Source organism: Astyanax mexicanus, chromosome 10 (genome assembly GCF_023375975.1).
Source record: "Astyanax mexicanus isolate ESR-SI-001 chromosome 10, AstMex3_surface, whole genome shotgun sequence".
Lineage (NCBI taxonomy): Eukaryota > Metazoa > Chordata > Actinopteri > Characiformes > Acestrorhamphidae > Astyanax > Astyanax mexicanus.
In genome coordinates this window covers 51,067,997-51,087,049 of record NC_064417.1, presented here as the reverse complement: position 1 = coordinate 51,087,049, position 19,053 = coordinate 51,067,997, and the positions used below count along the sequence as shown (strand labels likewise).

General features: G+C 38.3%; 3 protein-coding genes across 3 annotated transcripts; 1 reads left to right on the top strand and 2 right to left on the bottom strand.

The window, feature by feature from the left end:
• Window positions 1-402: 402 nt before the first annotated feature.
• trmt12 (tRNA methyltransferase 12 homolog) lies at window positions 403-5,277 on the bottom strand. The gene is made up of 7 exons (XM_007232889.4): window positions 5,086-5,277; window positions 4,191-4,365; window positions 3,246-3,444; window positions 2,351-2,501; window positions 2,118-2,227; window positions 1,875-2,032; window positions 403-923 (listed from the first exon to the last, which is right to left on the bottom strand). The coding sequence occupies exons 1-7, from the start codon at window positions 5,136-5,138 to the stop codon at window positions 501-503; spliced, it is 1,269 nt and encodes a 422-aa protein (XP_007232951.4). The 5' UTR covers window positions 5,139-5,277; the 3' UTR covers window positions 403-500.
• Window positions 5,278-5,315: 38 nt separating this feature from the next.
• rnaseh2c (ribonuclease H2, subunit C) lies at window positions 5,316-10,077 on the top strand. Its single transcript, XM_007232887.4, has 6 exons — window positions 5,316-5,400; window positions 6,123-6,245; window positions 8,454-8,607; window positions 8,699-8,811; window positions 9,448-9,567; window positions 9,700-10,077. The coding sequence occupies exons 3-6, from the start codon at window positions 8,454-8,456 to the stop codon at window positions 9,718-9,720; spliced, it is 408 nt and encodes a 135-aa protein (XP_007232949.1). The 5' UTR covers window positions 5,316-5,400; window positions 6,123-6,245; the 3' UTR covers window positions 9,721-10,077.
• A 1,496-nt stretch (window positions 10,078-11,573) lies between these two features.
• zbtb3 (zinc finger and BTB domain containing 3) lies at window positions 11,574-18,301 on the bottom strand. The gene is made up of 2 exons (XM_007232888.4): window positions 18,119-18,301; window positions 11,574-16,369 (listed from the first exon to the last, which is right to left on the bottom strand). Exon 2 carries the CDS (start codon window positions 16,352-16,354, stop codon window positions 14,375-14,377), a length of 1,980 nt encoding a protein of 659 aa, XP_007232950.3. The 5' UTR covers window positions 16,355-16,369; window positions 18,119-18,301; the 3' UTR covers window positions 11,574-14,374.
• Window positions 18,302-19,053: the final 752 nt, after the last annotated feature.

The following is a 19,053-nucleotide window of genomic DNA, read 5'->3' as shown; positions in this document are numbered from 1 at the left end:
AAGGTTTTTTTAGAGTGTTCTGGGTTCGAAGTTTCCTTATAGGCCGTAAAGTGGGGGTAGTGTGTGTTTGTGTCCAAGCAATGAAGAAATCCTCTGGTTAATCCACTACATCACTACAAGATCTTGGTGAAAAATGAATGCAGAACTGGATTGAAATAAATACTGTGACATTACAGAAGCTTGTGGAAATGATGCCACAGTGAAGCTAAAGATGGTCCAACCAAATATTACAGTGTGTTTAGCCTTTTTTTGACCAGACAGTGTATTGTATGCACATGTATTTCAATATAAGATTAATTTTAGAATTTGTGTTACACTCTGCTTCTCCATTATAATCATTATTGAAGAAATTGTTTGGTTATTTGTGATCAGCAAATCATTAATCAAAAAAACAGACAGGCCTAAAAACAACATCTTTAATAATAAAACTATTTATTTACACACAGATACAGACAAATGCACTTACTCTGTTTTATTTAACTATTAATTAAATTTATTAACTATTTAATTGGTCTACACTCTAAATCCAGCACTATGTGGTTTATATGAGGTGCGTAGGACTTCACATGCTCTATATGTTTAATGCTGGTCCTCCAGCTGCAGGAAGTGATGTCCTTTAACAGTGCGCCAATGCGTCCTGCAGTGTCTCTGGCCCAGGCGTCCCACGTTTCTCGGTCACTCGTGCTCATTACACATGCGCTCATCACTCCCTCGTGCTCATCCTCAGAGGCAGATGTCCTCTGTGAGTCAGGAGTCTCCCCGGGCTGCTGATGCTGATGACGGAGAGGCGTCGTCACATTCTGGTGAATGTGCAGCATCCCACCAACATCCCTCCTCAGCAGGCGGCACGCCACCGGCCAGCCCTGCTCCGAGCTCGGGATCAGGCCCAGGTTCACCCGGTCAGCCAGGTCACTCAGAGAGAGCTGCAGAAGATATGACATTATTTAACATTTCTGAACTGTAGATTCATACTAAAGTCATCTAAACTATAATGAAAAATATATTGAATTATTTAGCAAACAAAAAAGTGTTAAACAAACCAGAATATGTTTTTTATTTTAAATTCTTCAAAGTAGAACCTCTAGCTTAGATGACAGCCTTGCACATCTTGTCATTTCCTTACTTGCCATTTTCTCCCTCTTAATGTAAAGTTTGAGAGCATCAGTTAAAGTAAAGTAGTGAAGAGGTAGAGTTACAGGTATACAGTGAATAGTGAATATTTGAGTAATGTTCTAATCCAGATTATGACAAGAACTACACAACTAAGTAAAGAACTAAGATCTAAAAAGAAGAACTTATCCTCAATTTTAAGAAAGTATTCTCAAGTACAGTCTCAAAGACAGTCAAAAACGTTTGGATGAAACTGGCTCTCATCAGGACCGCCTCTGTTACAGAGGATACGTTTAACAGAGTTACCAGCCTCAAAAACTACAAGTTAACAGCACCCCAGATATGAGCTCCTAAAACACTTTACTACATGATTGCTTATGTAGGGGTTATATTATATATATAGGGGTTATATATTTATATATATATATATAGGGGTTATAAAATTTAAACTAATGTAGGAAAAAAACTGAATGAGAAAGTGTGACTGGTACTGTATATATATATATATATATATATATATATATATATATCATTAACTCCCTATACCCCAATATACATGTGTTTTATATTACTATTTAATATTATTTATTAAATATAGAACAGTTTATTATATGTATATATTTTTTATGTTTGCTTAATATTTAAATCTGTAATGTATAATTGTTTCATGTGAGCAGGTAGTTGTGAAAACATTTCACTGCTATGTGTACAGTATATACCCATGTACTGTATGTGATAAATACACTTTAACACTTGAAACTCACTCGTCTGTTGTCTCCCGGATGCACAGTGCATCGATCTGCTACTTTATTAAGCTGCAGATTTCTCTTCAGGGCTGCTACTGCATCCAGGTTCCACTCACAGGCATGAACGTGGGCGGCGCCCGCGTGTACCAGGTACGGCAGGGTAAAGTACCCAATCCCTGACAGGAGAACAAAGCCTGATTACAGCCAAAAGAGTACAGAGAGAGTGCAGTGATTACAGCCAAACTAAAGCCTGGCGCCTACCTGCGTACAGGTCAACCACCGTCTCTCCAGCGCAGCTAAACGAGGAGATCCTCAGCTTCTCTGTGATGTTTCCAAATGAGAACATGCACCTGGTGACGTCAAACTCATACCTGAAAGATCAGTTAGAGTACAGAGTTACTTTACTCTGGTTAATTTCATCCATATCATTTACTATTCATGCTACAGCTGAATAGCAGCTTAACACTTCCATCTTCTTATCATTTATAAGGCACCTGATATGATTGTCGATGTGCGTTACGTAGCTGTTGTCCCCCAGCAGCATGGTCACTACAGGTGTTCTGAACCCATCCTGGGAAATCTGTTTAATCTTCGCGAGACGCTTCACTCCCAGTGCAAGAGCTACTGCCTCCCACAGCTCAGATCCTGCAGGAAATTAACAAATAAAAAATTAAAAACACTTCATAATACTTTTAAAAATAAAAAGACTGTTTCAATAGCCAGGCTTCTATCAACAGGTTTCACAAAATTAGGGGGAGTACAGGGGAGTATAGGAAAGTATATGGATTATAGAGTAAAATAGACAAGAAGAGGGTTGTATAGGTTATATCAGGTCAGTACAGGATTTAATAGGTAGTACAGGGTAGTATAGGTTGGTATAGACAGTATAGGGTAGTACAGGCTGTATAGGCAATATAGGTTGTATAGTTAGTATAAGTGATATAGGGTAGTTTACAGATTACTGGGTATTATGGGGTAGTAGAGAGAGTATAGGGTGGTATAGTATAGTATATCGTAACATAGGGTGTTTAGGGTGTTACAGCATAATATATACTAATATACTATTCTGAACATTCTAAACTAACCTATACTTCTTTATACTACCCTATACTACTCTACTCTACCATATACTACCATATAGTACTCTACAGTTCATATGCTACATATACTACTATACATTTAATATACTACTCTATACTTGTATGTACTAATCTATTCGACTCCACACTACCATATACTACTTTATTCTTCATATACTACCCTATACTTGCTTATACTACACTTTTCTACCCTTCGCAACATATATTACCCTATAACCCCCTACAATCGCCACAGTTCCTTATACTGCCCCAACCCTACACTCTTAAAACTTCCAAAACTAATACTCACCAATCTCTCTCCAGACCGGCTGTGTAAAACATCCTTCACCAAACAGAACCAGATCTCCATGCCTCCTCCATCCTCTGGGAAGATCATCATCCAGTTCTGCTCTCCAGATTTCTCCTTTATTAATCATCAGAGTCTGAAGAGCCTGTTTTATTCTCTGCTGACTAGATTTCACTTTCCCTTTTTTAGACAGCTGAGGAGCCTAAAGGTTAAAAAGATCATATAAAAAAAACACAACGAGAGACTGATCAGAATGGGGTGAGCAATTTGACAATATTTCATATACACAACATGCAGTCAAACCAGTCAAAAGTTTGGACACACCTTCTAATTCAATGTTTTTTTAATTTCTTTATTTTATTAATTTTCTGCATTGTAGATTAATATTAAAGACATGAAAACGATTAAGTGACACATATGGAATTATAAAGTAAACAGTAAAAAAGTGTTATTTCTCCACATTAATCCCCTGATCTAAACCTGATGAACTGAGATTTAGGTGGTTTGAGGTGATTTAATTGGGAGGAGCTGGAGCTTCACTGCGTGAAGAAAGAAAAGCAGCAACTATTGTTCAGCACCTCCAGGAACTCCTTCTTTCAAGACGCTGAGAAAACTATTCCAGGTGACTCTCCCTCATGAAGACACTGAGATTAAAATCTCACCAAGAGTCTACAGATCTGTCCTCAAAGATAAATGTGACACTTAGAAGAATCTAAAGTATAAAACATATTATGGTTTGTTTAGCACTTTTTTTCTTTACAGAATAATTCAGCATTCAGAGTTCCTGTATAGCTTTAATATAGTCTTCAATATGAAATGTACTATGTACAAAATCATAAAAAGAAAGAAAACATGTTGAATAAGAACAGTTATGTCCAGAATTCCCACTTTTCTCATCTAAATCATCTATCTGACTGTACTAAATATGAATGTGTGTAATATAAATACCTGTATTTGAATGATCTCACAGTAGCTGTGAGTATCTTCTGCCACATGGCTCTGCAGGGAGGGCAGGTCCAGACTGGGCACAGCGGAGGGCAGGACTGGTAAAGTCACTGATCCATTACAGTGTTTCTGTACAGAATACTGCAGGTCCAGAACCCCCTGTTCCAGCAGATGTTTCCTATAAAACCCAATAAGAAGAAACACAGCAAATACAGTTACAGCAATTAACTTATTGTAACCAGTGGGAATGACAGAGCCTTTAAAGTGACATTACATAAAAAAATAATAATAATAAGGAGTCCGCAACTTATCAAGGTGTGGGAACAAAATTCTAATGCGTGGCCATGACTTATTAAGGCATAGGAGCGAGATCCTAATGTGTGGCCATGAGTTATTAAAGCATGGGATTAAGATTCTAATGTGTTGCAATTACTTATTAAGGCGTGGGAATAAGATCCTAATGCATGGCCACTACTTATTAAAGCGTGAGAATGAGATCCTAATGCATGGCCATGACTTATTACAGCGTGGGAGCGAGATTCTAATGTGTGGCCACAACTTGCTAAAGCATGGGAATGAGATCCTAAAGTGTTGCAATTACTTATTAAAGAGTGGGAATGAGATCCTAATGAGTGCCCACAACTTATTAAAGCATGGAACTAAGATCCTAATGCATGACCACAACTTACTAAAGCATGGGAATGAGATCCTAATGCATGGCCTGATTTATTAAGTCATAGATGACTTATATGGCCAGGACTTAATCAGTTGTCTCTGCCAGTTAATGATCTTGTTCCCATGCCTTAATAAGTCGTATACACAACTGAATAATATCGTTCCCACTCCTTAATAAGTCATTTTTACAGTTCTGTAGGGAACTGTGTGGAGCTGCACTCACCTGTACAGCTGAGCGAACCGCTGGGGAACTCTCAGAGCCGGGATTCCCATCATTTATTTGGTTGATTATAAGCAAAACAGGTAAATAAACACAGAAAATAAACAGATAGAAACTCTGAGCTACATATCTCAGCTATTTAATTTTACATATTTAAGTTTTAAGAATAACTGCGCTCTGTATTACTGCAGAAATCCACTGGCTGAAATCAGACTGAGAGTAGCAGCGTGGTTGCTGGCCGGACGCTTTTCGGTGTTGCACACCATTATTCCGGGACCGTTCCAATACGCTAATCCAAGGGCCCTATGTAGTGCGCAAGTAAGGAAAAAAAGTAAATAGCTGTTTTTGTGTTTTATAGCTTTAGAGCACTAATTGAGTTAATAATAATAATAATAATAATAATAATAATAATAATAATAATAATAATAATAATAATAATAATAATAATAATGCGGTCCTAATAATATTTACATTTTCTGAGAAACTGTTTTCATTGGCTGTAAGCCATATTCACAATTATCAACAATAAAAAAATAAACGCTTAAAATAGATCACGCTGTGTGTAATACAGCTATATAGTGTGTAAGACTGGTGGAGGAGAACATGCCAAGATACATAAAAACTGTGATTAAAAACCAGGGTTATTGCACCAAATATTGATTTCTATACTCTTAAAACTTTATAAATATAAACTTGTTTTTTTGCATTATTTGAGGTCTGAAAGTTATGCATATTTTTTGTTATTTGAGCCGTTTCTCATTTTCTGCAAATAAATGCTCTAAATAACAATATTTTTATTTGGAATTTGGGAAAATGTTTTCTGTAGTTTATAGAATAAAACAACAATGTTCATTTTACTCAAACATAAACCTATAAATAGCAAGATCAGAGAAACTGATTCAGAAACTGAAGTGGTCTATCTATCTATCTAGCTTGTACCAAGTACATTTAGTGTCTCTCATTCTTTTATTATTTATAATTTTATTTTGCTGTACTTGCTGTAACTTTGGAAAGGAGAGTAACGTTATTTCAATTCTCAGCAGTACCGCAGCAGACCTGTAGGTGACAGTGTGTGTAAATGATTTCCCGCCAAACGTGATACTGCAGCGGCGAAGAGAAGGAGAACAGCCAATCAGGGTCCACCCAAACAGAGCCGGGGAGCGGTGAGTTCTGAGAGTTTTATATAAAATAATAATTATTATATATTTCTACAGGTTCTGTAGATTGTAGTCTTTTGAAGGGTTTAGTTGTTTAGGTGTCTGTCTGGAGGCAGAGCTATGTGGCTTTAGCTGCTGAATATTAGCTTATTTAACTTAACTGTTTATAATAACGTTACACACCCCAGCACAGATTACTCTAGTAAAGAATCTAACGCTAGACAATCAGTCGTTCTCAGTAACGTAAGATATAATTACGAAAGATATAATGAAGAAACAGAGAAACAGAAGCAAAATTAAGAAAAAGTTCCTTCAGACGAGCTGAACGAGGATATCAGAGATTCTTCTTAAATGATTTATCGTCTGTTAACAGCACTGATATTTATGACTTGATTACAACAAGCTGAAATGCTATTCCTGCTGCATCCAGCCTCATAATGTTACCTGGATTTTTACAGATATTTTCTTATTCACAGCACAAGTGTTTACACCTCCGAACACACCTGAAACTAGGCTTTAAATCTCAGCTAAAGCAGATAAAACACAGTACAAACGTACTAACAGTAAACTTAAGCTGCTGTAATAAATGAAACATGTGCTTAGCATTGCAGAAACTGTTTATATATATATATATATATTAGGGGTGGGAATCGATTACTATCTCACGATTCGATTCGATTCCGATTTTGGGGGCCACGATTCGATTCAAAACGATTTGAATTATAAATATTTCTGCTTCTGGCTTATGAATCGTATTGAAAAAAAACCCTCCATAATATACACTGGTCCTGGAGCAAGTAATGTGTTACAAAAACAATAAAATGTGCAGGAATGTGGGTCCTCAGTGACAGAGGAATCACTGGGATATCACAATGACGTTAATGAACAATAAATACATAAATAAATAACACTGCTTTATTACCAGGCTACTAGCGGTGGTGTGTAGGTGACGCTGCTGGGCTGATGTGATGATAGCAGTGGAGCGCTAAAGTTCAGGAGCAGCTGCTGATTAACTAGTTAATTTAAGGTGGTTGTATTTCTTCAGAAAGGGGGCAGGAGGTGGAGAAATTAATTCATATTGTCCATTCCTTAATTCCTCTGTGATGAGGAGCTGAAATTAGCTCTGATTAGCTTATTGTTATTTTTCCGTTCCGCCTTAAATGCTGCAGCCCGCTGCCACCTGTAGCGTTATTTAAGGTGGAACTGGAAAGTTAGCTAGTTAGCTAGCTAACAGTTACTGAAACTAACTACTAGCGATCTTTTTTATGCTTGTTATGAAGCATTCTGCCATAAAACATTGAAACTACACGTTAATCTAAGGTAATATAGTGCTTGTTCTGCCATCTTACCGGTGATTCTCAAACACCTACGCTCTGTGTGTGTCTGGAAGATCTCCAAAGGGACAAGCGCTATCCCCAGGGTTGCCAGGTCCAACAAAAATACCCAGCCCAAAATCAGTCTAAAACCCGCCCCTCAGAATCGATTTTGGGACATTTTAAATCGATTCTGAATCGTAGTAAATGAGAATCAAGATTCTTATGTGAATCGATTTTTTGGCACACCTCTAATATATATGTATGTATTGGTCCACTATTTTAATAATATTTCACTTTAGAAACAGGTTTCAGACACAAAATCTTCTCAAAACTATGATAAAACAGTGTAACGGGCAGCAGATAGTGTATTCATACCCATTTGATATAATCACTTTTTGTGTTTTTTTTTTGTTGTTTTTTTTTAACCTCACCACGACTTCACTTGTTAATGACCATTAGGTCTGTCACAATACCAGACTTTTTAAATTAATAACGTTTCCAAATGTAATATCATGATTCTCAACACTAAAACAGTACTTTTCACTGTTTGTCTGAAGGAAAATTATTTATTTAAATACTTTAAAACAGAACACCTATATGTAATGTTTGTATACAGTAGGTTCAAAGCTAAAATGTAAGGTGCATAAATGTTACTTTAGTCTCTCTGTTAGTTATAAATGTGTAAATGTGTAGTATCGGCATGAGCCCAGAATTCCCACACCGGTGCATTCCTTATTATTATTATTATTTTTAGTAGTAGTAGTAGTAGTAAATATTCAATAGTCAATATTTAAAATCATAGATTTTGCTTGTAAACCCTGCATTACAGAGCTTTTACCAGTAAAGACGATTTTAGAGAACTCATAACTGTTCTTTCTTTTTTTTCCCCTCGGTTTAGATGTCTGTAAACGGCTGTGTGACCACGGTTCAGCTGGGCTCCCTCAGTCAGGCAGATAAATCCCAGCTTCACCTCTTACCCTGTGAGATAGAGCACGACGGGCCGGCTGAAATCTCCAGGTTCTTCACTCCGACAGTGAAGGAGCAAAAATGCGGTTTGTACCTGATGCTGGTTTTCTGTCAGCTTTCTGTAATCTGCTTCTGTATTATATTGTGTAATAAACTCTGTCTCGTTCTGTACTGTAGAGAAGACGGTGTCATTCAGGGGTCGTGGGCTGAAGGGTCAGGAGGTGAGCTGCCCTCAGGGCTACACAGGACTCGTGCTGAAGGAGGTTCAGAGACCGTCGTCTGATCAAGAAGTGAGTTCAGCATTCTTTTTCAACTATTTGTTGTTAAGAATGTATTTTTAAATGTATTAATTGAACAATATAATATGTAATATATGAAAGAGTGCTTTCACACCTGCCTCGTTTGGTCTGGACTTTTAGACTCTCTAGTTTTGGGTCTAGACCAACGTAGCAGGTGCAAAAGGGGGTGTAGATGGTCAGGTCTGTCTGCAGTATGAAACGCTTTCCTAAATGGTTCTGAATTTCAAATCAATTAAAGGAAGCTCTTACAGTCAGTCTTTAAACAAACCTGAAGAAAAAGAATAGGTGTCGTGCTGAAATCCGTCTCCCCGTGGTGAAGTGCAGCACATCACACAGCAGTATGAAGTACACAAATGCTTAGACTGGGAATTCATTTATTTACTGTAACAGTAGATCAACCCTTATTTACGTACCTGATGATAATGGCAGGCTGTAGTAAAGTTCTTTAGTCCACTCACTAAAGTTTAGATCAGACTTTTTACTTTTTACTACGTGATTCCATATGTGTCCCTTAATCTTTAATATTAATCTACAATCTAGAAAATAAATTAAATAAAGAAATAAAGAAAAACATTGAATGGTAAATATTATAATATTCTAATATTTCTCATTTTTGTTCTATTTTAGGACAGAATTGTTAAAGTTTCTTCAGTTTTTCAAAATTTTGTCTATTGGAATTTGGAGACCCTGCCCACTTCTGATGATGGAGTTGTGAAGGCGATGGCATGGCCTTCACTGGCTGAAATGGTAAGTTTGTTTTTTCACTAAAAACAGTGACTGTTTAATTTATTATATTGTGTTCTGTTGTTCTACCATACTAGTGAAGCCTGTTTTGTTTTGTATTTTTATTTTATTTATTTTATCTTTTTGCTTTTTCAGATCCACGCACCGGTGGATTAGTAGAGGTCTCAACCACGACCAACCAGAGACCAGATTCCTGTTTCAGCTGCTAGTTTTCCCAAAACCATCTCAGAATTTTCCCTCTTCAGAGTCTGTTTTCTTTCTTTATTCTGTCCAGAATAAAGAATGCCTGTGTGTAACTCAGTTGTTAAGTTTATTCACAGTATTAAATCTGTTCATCATCAGATATTTCTCAGATCTACTGGACTGGATTAAATTAGACACATGACTTTATGAATTAGAATTTTTGAAGTGTGTTTAAAATATTTTGGTAGGGAATAACAGCTAACCTACCATGCCTTTAAAGATTGACAGCCTTTTTACACAATATTAAAAATAAATAAATAAATAAACCAATCTACTAGTAACTCTTCCTTACATACCTTTTCCATACCATCATGTATGTTTGTAGAATGAGCACTTGTGGTATATGTTGAATTTTAAGAGCTAAGTGGTTAACGTTTACCAGTCGGGGACCAGGTTCCCAAAATCATCTTAGCATTAAGAAGAGTGTATGAGCGAGCGAGAGTGTAAAGGAGAGAAAAAGAGAGAGAGTTCATGAGAGTGTGTGAGAATACAAGAAAGAGTTTGTGTGAGTGAGAGATTGTAAGGGTGTAAGCAAAAGATCTAGAGAGAGTGAAAAAGGAAGAGTAAGTGTGAGAAAAGGGGGAGACAGCGTAAGAGAATGTGAGAGAGTGAGTGAGAGAAAGCATATGAGAGAAAGTAAAAAAGTGTAACAGAAAGTGAGTGAATGTGTAAGAGTATGACAAAGTGTAAGGAAGTGTAAAAGAAAGAGGGCTAGATAGAGTAAGACAGTGGAAAAGAAAGTAAAAGTGAGAGATGGGAAAAAGAGAGAGGGTGAGAGAGTGTAAGAAAGAGAAAGCTTAAGAGTGTAAGAGAGAGAAAGTGTGTAAGACAGAATGAGGGTAAGAGAGAAAGCATAAGAGAGAGAGAAAGTGTGTAAGAGAGAGTGAGAGTAAGAATGTAGGAGACAGCGTAAAAGAGAATGAGAGTGTAAGAGAGAGAGCGTAAAAGAGAATGAAAGTGTAAGAATGAAAGAGAGCATAAGAGAATAAGAGAGTGAGAGAAAGCATGAAAGGTAATGAGTATAAGAGAGAAAGAGTGTAAGATAGTTTAAAAGAATAAGAGTGAAAGAGAAAGTGTAGGTGAGAGAATGTGAGTATAAAAGAGAGAGCATGTAAGAGAATGAAAGAGTAAGAGAGAAAGTGTTTAAGAGAGTGCAGGAGAAAATGAGAAAGTGCAAGAGACAACAGGAGAGAGAAAGTAAGAGTGTAAGAGAAAGAGAAAGCGTGAGAGAATGAGAGTGTAGGAGAGAAAGCATAAGTGAGAAGAGATTGAGAGTGCAAGAGAGAGCGTGTAAGAGAGTGAAAGTGTGTAAGAGAGCACGAGAGAGAATGAGAAAGTGTAAGAGAAAATGAGAGTAGAAGAGAGAAAGAGTGTAAGAGAAAATGTAAGAGAATGAGAGAAAGTGTGAAAGTGTGTGTAAGAGAGTGTAAGAGAATGAGAGATAAATTGTTAGAGACAGTGTAGGAGACTGAGAGAGCGTAAGAGAGGACGAGTGTAGGAGAATGAGAGAAAAATCTGATTTCTTGTGGCAATCAATTTGGATACAACCCAGATTTGTTCTGGCAGTCTGAACACATCGCCTCTGTACTCCTGATTTAAAGGAGGCCTAACTCCTGCAGTGCTTATTTTAAGACCAGTTTTAGTACTGGAATAAAATATGCCCCTCATACAACAAACACTACTACAATATGATTACCCCAGATTATTACTACCATCACCACCTTTATAGGTTAACTCCATTATAGAATAATTAATATACACATGAATATTAAACCAGCTGTACTTTATTAAAAACAACTACACTCTTTCACTCTATCGTTTATCACACTTGAGACGACTTACATACAAAAAGGCATTTACTGTAGAGAATGGAGTGAAAATCCGCTGTATAGACAGTCCAGTCAGAATATTATGATCAGCTGCTTGTTTCTATACACTCTGACCATCTTATCAATCAGCTCCACTGATCATACAGGACACTTTTTAGTTATATAATAATTATAGACAGTAGTTCTGTATCTGTTTCTCTGTATACTTTATTATTATTATCCGTCTTTCTCCCTGTTTTTTAATACTCAGTACCCACAGGATAGAAAACCACCACAGATCAGCTGTTATTATCATTATAATTATTATTATTTAGGTAGAGGGTTTTTTATTCTTAGCATTGCAGTGATTAGCACTGATTAGTTAGTGTGTTTGTTGTGCTAATACGAGTAAATCATACACAGCAGTGCTGCTGGATTTTTTTAGCTGGACAGGATGGGATGCGACAGGTCAAGTGAAGTTACTTGAGGCAGTTATTTCTTTCTTAAAAACAGCATTTAAAAATATGCTACAACTTTTTGACTGGCAGTATTTAAACATCCAATGGCAAAAGCAGAGTGATCCCCAACACTTAGGCCTGTCATGATAATTACATAACCTCATGTAAAAATATATATATAATATAGTGATATGGTTTATTGTGTTTATTTGTATGTTTAGTCACACAGCTTTAGAAAAAAAATAAAAGAGCACTTAAAAACGATGAGTTTCTTTGATTTTACCAAATTGAAAACCTCTGGAAAATAATCAAGAGAAAAGATGGATGATCACAAGCCATCAAACCACCAAACTGAACTGCTTTGCTTTTGCACCAGGAGTAAAGCCGCATAACGTTATCCAAAAGCAGTGTGTAAGACTGGTGGAGGAGAACATGATGCCAAGATGCATGAACAAAAACTGTGATTAAAAACCAGGGTTATTCCACCAAATATTGATTTCTGAACTATTAAAACTTTATGAATACTTTATGAACTTGTTTTCTTTGCATTATTTGAGGTCTAAAAGCTCTACATGTTTTTTTTTGTTATTTCAGCCATTTCTCATTTTCTGTAAATAAATGCTCTAAATGATAATATTTTTATTTGGAATTTGGGAGAAATGTTGTCTGTAGTTTATAGAATAAAACAACAATGTTCATTTTACTCAAACATAAACCTATAAATATCAAAATCAGAGAAACTGATTTAAAAAAAAAAGTTTTGCTGTATGTTTAATTAAAAAAAATGTTGTTTTGCTTTGTTATGCTATTGTACTATCGTTATGTCAGTAGCATTTAAGGATCTTAAAATGACACTATCTTACTTTGCAAAAATGTCTTGGACGATATATTAATATTGATATTGATCACCCACAAAAAAAAATCTTATCATGACAGGCCTCCCCATGCTGCTATTATTAATTAAAATCAATTGCTCTTTAAAACAGAGAAATTCTATTACCGTATTTTTCGGACTATAAGGCGCACTTAAAAACTTTTAATTTTCACAAAAATTGACAGTGCGTCTTATAATACGGTGCGCCTTTTGTATGGATTTTACCCGTCAGGTTGTAAGGAGCAGTAAACAGACACTCGGTGCAGCGTTATAGAGAGTTTCAGTGCTATACAGAGTCCAGAGCCGTGCAGCTCCGAGGCTGAGCAGCAATAGCATTAGCTAGCTTATTCACTGTTCAGAGATCAGTATTATGTAAATTATCTAAAGTAAACACACACTCCTTGCAGAGCCGTGCAGCTCCGTGGCTGGAGCAGCAATAGCATTAGCTAGATGCTAACCGCTAAGCTAGCTAGCTTTTTCACTGTTCAGAGATCAGTATTATCTAAATTTAGTACTTTTAATACTGCTGGAGTATTATTAGAGTTAGATGCTAATCGCTAAGCGTTCACCATTCAGAGGTGAGTTATCGGCCTGTAAGTCTGTGCTGCTTTGCCTGGCTAGCATTAGCTAGATGCTAAGCGCTAACTCTCTCAGAGGTGAGTTTTATCAGCCTGTAATCTGCTTGTTTACCGTGTTAAAACAAGCTACGGGGGACGAATCGCTAGCTAATATCTCACTGTCTTACCAGAACACGCAGGATTACTCAGTGTAACGCTGTCGTTTAAGTTTGGGTTAACTTTACTAGTTTAGGGGACTAGCTAGCGTGCTAGCGGATAGCTATGCTAACGCTGGTGCAGCAAGCCTTAGTGGACATCTGGAAATCTAAGCTTCTTTGATAGTGCGTCTTATAATACGGTGCGCCTTATAGTCCGAAAAATACGGTATATGTTATATATTATTATCTATTATATATAAAACATCAGTTGCATAAAATGGTCTTAACATGACAATCATACTCCATATATAGCATCTAAAAAACAACAACAACAACATTATTGTGACAGGCCTGGATACAGTGTTTAAGAACTCCAGCAGCACTGCTGTGTCTGATGCACCTGTACCACATTATAGAACTACGTAGTGCCTTATATGGTCAGTGCAGTGGAGCTGATCTAACGTACAGGAACTGGACTGTGTAGGTGTGTATTGCATGAGATGTACAGAAGATGAGTAGTTACATGCTCAATAATGATGATGCCTTTGATCTGGCTTTATATTAACAGTAAAAGTCTAAAACTTGTGAGAACTTGAGAACGTTGGTCCGAACAACCTGGGCACACATTTAATTTTTTTTCTTAAATAAAAAAACCTTGGCGAAAGTTTTTATCAGAGTTCATGAGTTTTGATGAGCCTCTGCATCCGTCCACTCATGTCTGTGGAGGCTGTGGAAGAGGCGGTGACGGGAGTGGCGGGTCGGTGTCTGTTCTGCTACGTTTGACCGGCAGGTCGTGGTCGTGTGCCTTTCGTATGTGTCGGTACAAGTCCCCAGACTGTGTGTAACTACGATAACAGTAACTGCACTCGTACGGGCGCTCACGCGTGTGCACGATGGCGTGCCGCCTCAGGGTATAGGCGCAGGAGAACGTCTTTCCGCAGGTGCTGCAGGTGGGCACGTCTTCCACGTAATTCCCCAGAGAATCCTGGAACTCCTCGAAGTAGATGGCCTGGTGCTGCTCTGACTGCTGGGAGGCAGTTTGGAAAAGGGACGATGGGAAGCTGGTTGTATCAGAAGATGATGCGCTAGGTCCACCTTGTGGTGAAGATGGGTATGAGAGGGGCTCTTGGTGATCGTGGGGGAGCTGGAGGAGTGTGTGGGGTGGTATAAAGTGGTGGGCACTGGTGATCTCTTCTACATCGTGGTTACTGTCGTAATCGCCACGTTCTGCTACACTGGCATCTCTTCTTTGATTTCTTTGATTGACTCGGACATGGACAAGCGTCTCCTCCTCCTCAACATCATTGTCATCATCATCGTCATCTTCTAGCTCTTCATCTGAGATCACAATGGCCTCCACCTTGACTTTTATCGATTCGTCTTCCTTTATTCGTTCCTTTTGTAGTGGTGGCGGAAGCTGCTGCTGCTGCGGCTGTTGTTCGCTCAAACTTCGTGAAGACTGTATTGCTACAGTCTGTCTCGCTACAGTCTGTCTCGCTTCCGCTTGTCTCGCTTCCGCTTGTCTCGCTTCAGCCTGGCTCTGACTATGTTGGATTGATAACGAAATATTACTAAAACTTTGTTGTCCGCTACCGTGCTGAACTTGAACTTGGTCAAATGAACTAAGCTTGGTTACTTTCGTTATCTGACCATGTGCACCATGTGGTGAGGAGCTGCCACGTGCCAGAACGGTGCCAGCTTCTTTTAAAGAGCTGCCACGAGCCGAATCTCCAGCTTGATTGGCGTCTGCAAAGACCAGAGCCATCGACGTCACAGATGAGATACTGGGCTGACTTTCTGTGCCCGTCAGAATTGGTTCTGTGGTGCTACAAGGGCTCGAAAGTGCAGACTCAACCCGACTACCTGACGTTGTTGATGTTCCCGCTCTAACTGGACCTGGAGACGATGTGTACAAGCCTCCCGGCCCTGAATCGCTCATTGCAGAAATTGCTGAATCCATACCTGGTTGAGTAGTGTCCGCCATATCTGGACTGCCCAAACTGGCGCTGTGCGAGATTCGGCTGGGCATCCCTAGCTCAGTTTTAGTGTCGATGTGAGAAGATGTTTGCTGGCTTGGTTGAAGACTCTGCGTTAATGATGGCAGTACTAAGGATACATTAGATCCTGAAATACTGGCTGCTACCTGCTGCCCGCCGTCTGCCAACAGTTCCCCCATTCCGCTGCTTCTCTCTCCCGCTTCACGATCTGACGACCGTCCTTCACAAGACAACCCGCCGTCCCGCACACTCGCCTCGCTTCCCGCCTCCTCGGCCCTGGTGCTGTCCGCCTCGGCCAATCCGCGGCCTTGCAGTCTTTTCTTGCACACTCTGACCACATCGTTCATGTGCAGGAAGCTGGCAGCAGCGAGCACGTCTTCTGGAGGGGGATGAGTGACCAACTGCAGAACTCCTTCATACATAAAATCCAGCAGAAGCCCGAACGCAGCAGGAGTCACTATATCTCCATTAATGGTGACCGTATCCCTGTCTGGACCTCCGTTAACCGTGGACGTGCTCCCGACTGGGTGCTCAGAGTAGAACATGTGGAAAAACGGCGAGCAGGACGCCAGCACGGCGCGGTGAGCCAGGAAACGGGTCGGGCCGACCTTCACCGTGCAGTCGCACAGAAATCCCTGCAGCCGCTGAGAGCGCAGACTTGCCAGGAGCTGCTGACTGTGACCTGGGAACTCCATTACCTTTGATTAAATCTGTGAAATAGAGAAAAACATTTTAGGAATTAAAAAAGTGAAATAGGTGCATGTTCACATTATGGAAAAAATGTACATTAAAGTTTAACCATATGAGTTTATATATATGGGTCATTCTACTATAGAACTGCAGGTAAATTCTGCCCCTAAAAGGTAAACATTTTGGGTTTATTTAGCTTAATTTTGAAAAACACAGCAGTTTGAATAGAGATGTTTGCTTTCTGTAAGTCAATAAGTAAATCTGACTCCTGAATCTGATTCTTGAATGCTTAAGTTCTAATCCTAGGTTTACTTCCTGTCTGGGAATCGATCCTTTATGTAAATAAATGCATAAATCTTTATGGAAATGGATTTTTCATTTTTCATAGATTCACTACTTTCATACATTCCCACTATTAATAATGCTTTATGTACTGTACCGGTCAAAAGTTTGGACACACCTTCTCATTCAGTGTTTTTTCTTTATTTAATGTATTTTCTACATTGTAGAATAATATTACAGACATGACACCAATTAAGGGACACATATTGAATTATGAATAAAACAGTAAAAAAGTGTTTATCCTCCACATTAATCCACTGATCTAAACCTGATGAACTGAGATGGTGATTTGAGGTGATTTAACTGGGATGAGCTGGAGCTTCACAGCGTGAAGGAAAAGCAGCAACTTTGTTCAGCACCTCCAGGAACTCCTTCCTTCAAGATGCTGAGAAAACTATTCCAGGTGACTCTCCCTCATGAAGATACTGAGATTAAAATACCAAGAGTGCGCAGATCTGTCCTCAAAGATTAATGTGATACTTAGAAAAATCTAAAGTTTAAAACAAATTTTGGCTTGTTTAACACTTTTATTTGTTTACAGAATAATTCTGTATTGCTTTTATAGTCTTAAATAAAAAATCATAAAAAGAAATAAACACATTGAATGAGAAGAGGTGTGTCCAGACGTTTGACTGATACTGTATGTGGATTTAATGAGTAGCTATGAACATTAGAGCAGATAGTAACTTCAGATACTAAACTAACTTATGTAGCTAGCTAGCTATTTTACAGTAGCTAAACGTATCTAGTAGATATATACATGTTGTTTAGATATATAACTTACATTATTAGGGCTGAGAGAAGTGTCTGCTAGCTGACAGGCTCAAATAGTTTACAGCAGTTTAGCTTTTATTAAAATAAAAAGATCAGTAGGTTAAATAGGTTAGCTAGTCTTCTAGCTGAGGTTAATAACAGTAGCTACTGTATAGCTGATACTGGGGGTGTTCTGTCGAGTTGTGCTACCTTGCCAAATCGTGCTTTCCTTGTGTATATTTTAACGTAATACAAAAATAGGCACCTTCTTATATATGATATATGCTTCCAACAGCCAGGATTTTTGGATAAGCTTTTATTAAATCACTGTATTAAAACGTAAAGTTACAGCAATAAATAACACATTTTGTTGCTTATTATTCTTGGTATTTTTTTATTATTAATAGCTATTTACACTTTTGTATCACTGAGAAAAAAAATGACAGTGAGTTGAGGTTTAAAGCACACAAGATAAACAAACGAATATCGAACTGAAAATGATAAATTATACAAAAAAGTAAAAATAAAAAAAAGATTACAAAAACAATGTAGGTCCACGCATGCGCACTGGTCTAAGAAGCACATATCGATGGGTAGCACAACTCGACACAACACCGGCGGAGGGTCTCCGGGTTAATCAGGGAAACCTTGTGAAACAATGGCTCAGGCCTTACCGGGTCTGGATCAGAACCGAACCGCTAATCCTTCATTTCCTCCAGCAGATAATCAGCAGCTCCGGCAGCTCCTCTTATTCACACTGATTAATATAAAGGTAATAAACTGGGAGATGATCTATTATTACTGGGCTAACAGAGACTGAGCTGTTGTGTTTTGCTCAGTGACTCCGCCCCCTGCTGGCTAACTGTACACGGGAAACGAGTGCAGACCCAATAATGCTCCGAGTGGAAACACAGACTGTGACTGAAAGCTCTACTAGTGCATCTCAAAACATTAGAATATCATTGAAAAGTTACTTTATTTCAGTAATTCGGTTCAAAATGTGAAACTCATATATTATATATATGTATTAAACACAGAGTGATCTATTTTAAGCGTTAATTTATTTCATTGTTGATGATTATGAAGCTTACAGCCATTTAAAACCCGAAATCAGTGTCTCAGAAAATTAGAATATTATATAAGACCAATTATTACTTTTGGCAGTACTGTGGGCAGTGTGCCAAGTCCTGCTGGAAAATGAAATCGGCATCTCCATAATAGTTGTCAGTAGCAGAGGGAAGCATAAAGTGCTGTAAGATTTTGTGGGAAAACAAAACTGCACTGACATTAGACTTGATAATAAAACACAGTGGATCAACACCAGCAGATGACAGACATGTCTCTCCACACAATCACTGATCATCAGTAAATTTTACTTTATTTCATTTGTAAATCAAGGGAGCAGAGTCTGGAGGAAGAGTGGAGAGACACACAGTCCAAACTGCTTGAGGTCTAGTGTGAAGTTTCCACCAATCAGTGATGGTTTGGAGAGACATGTCTGTCATCTGCTGGTGTTGATCCACTGTGTTTTATTATCAAGTCTAAAGTCAGTGCAGTTTTGTTTTCCCGGTAAATATTACAGCACTTCATGCTTCCTTCTGCTACTGAC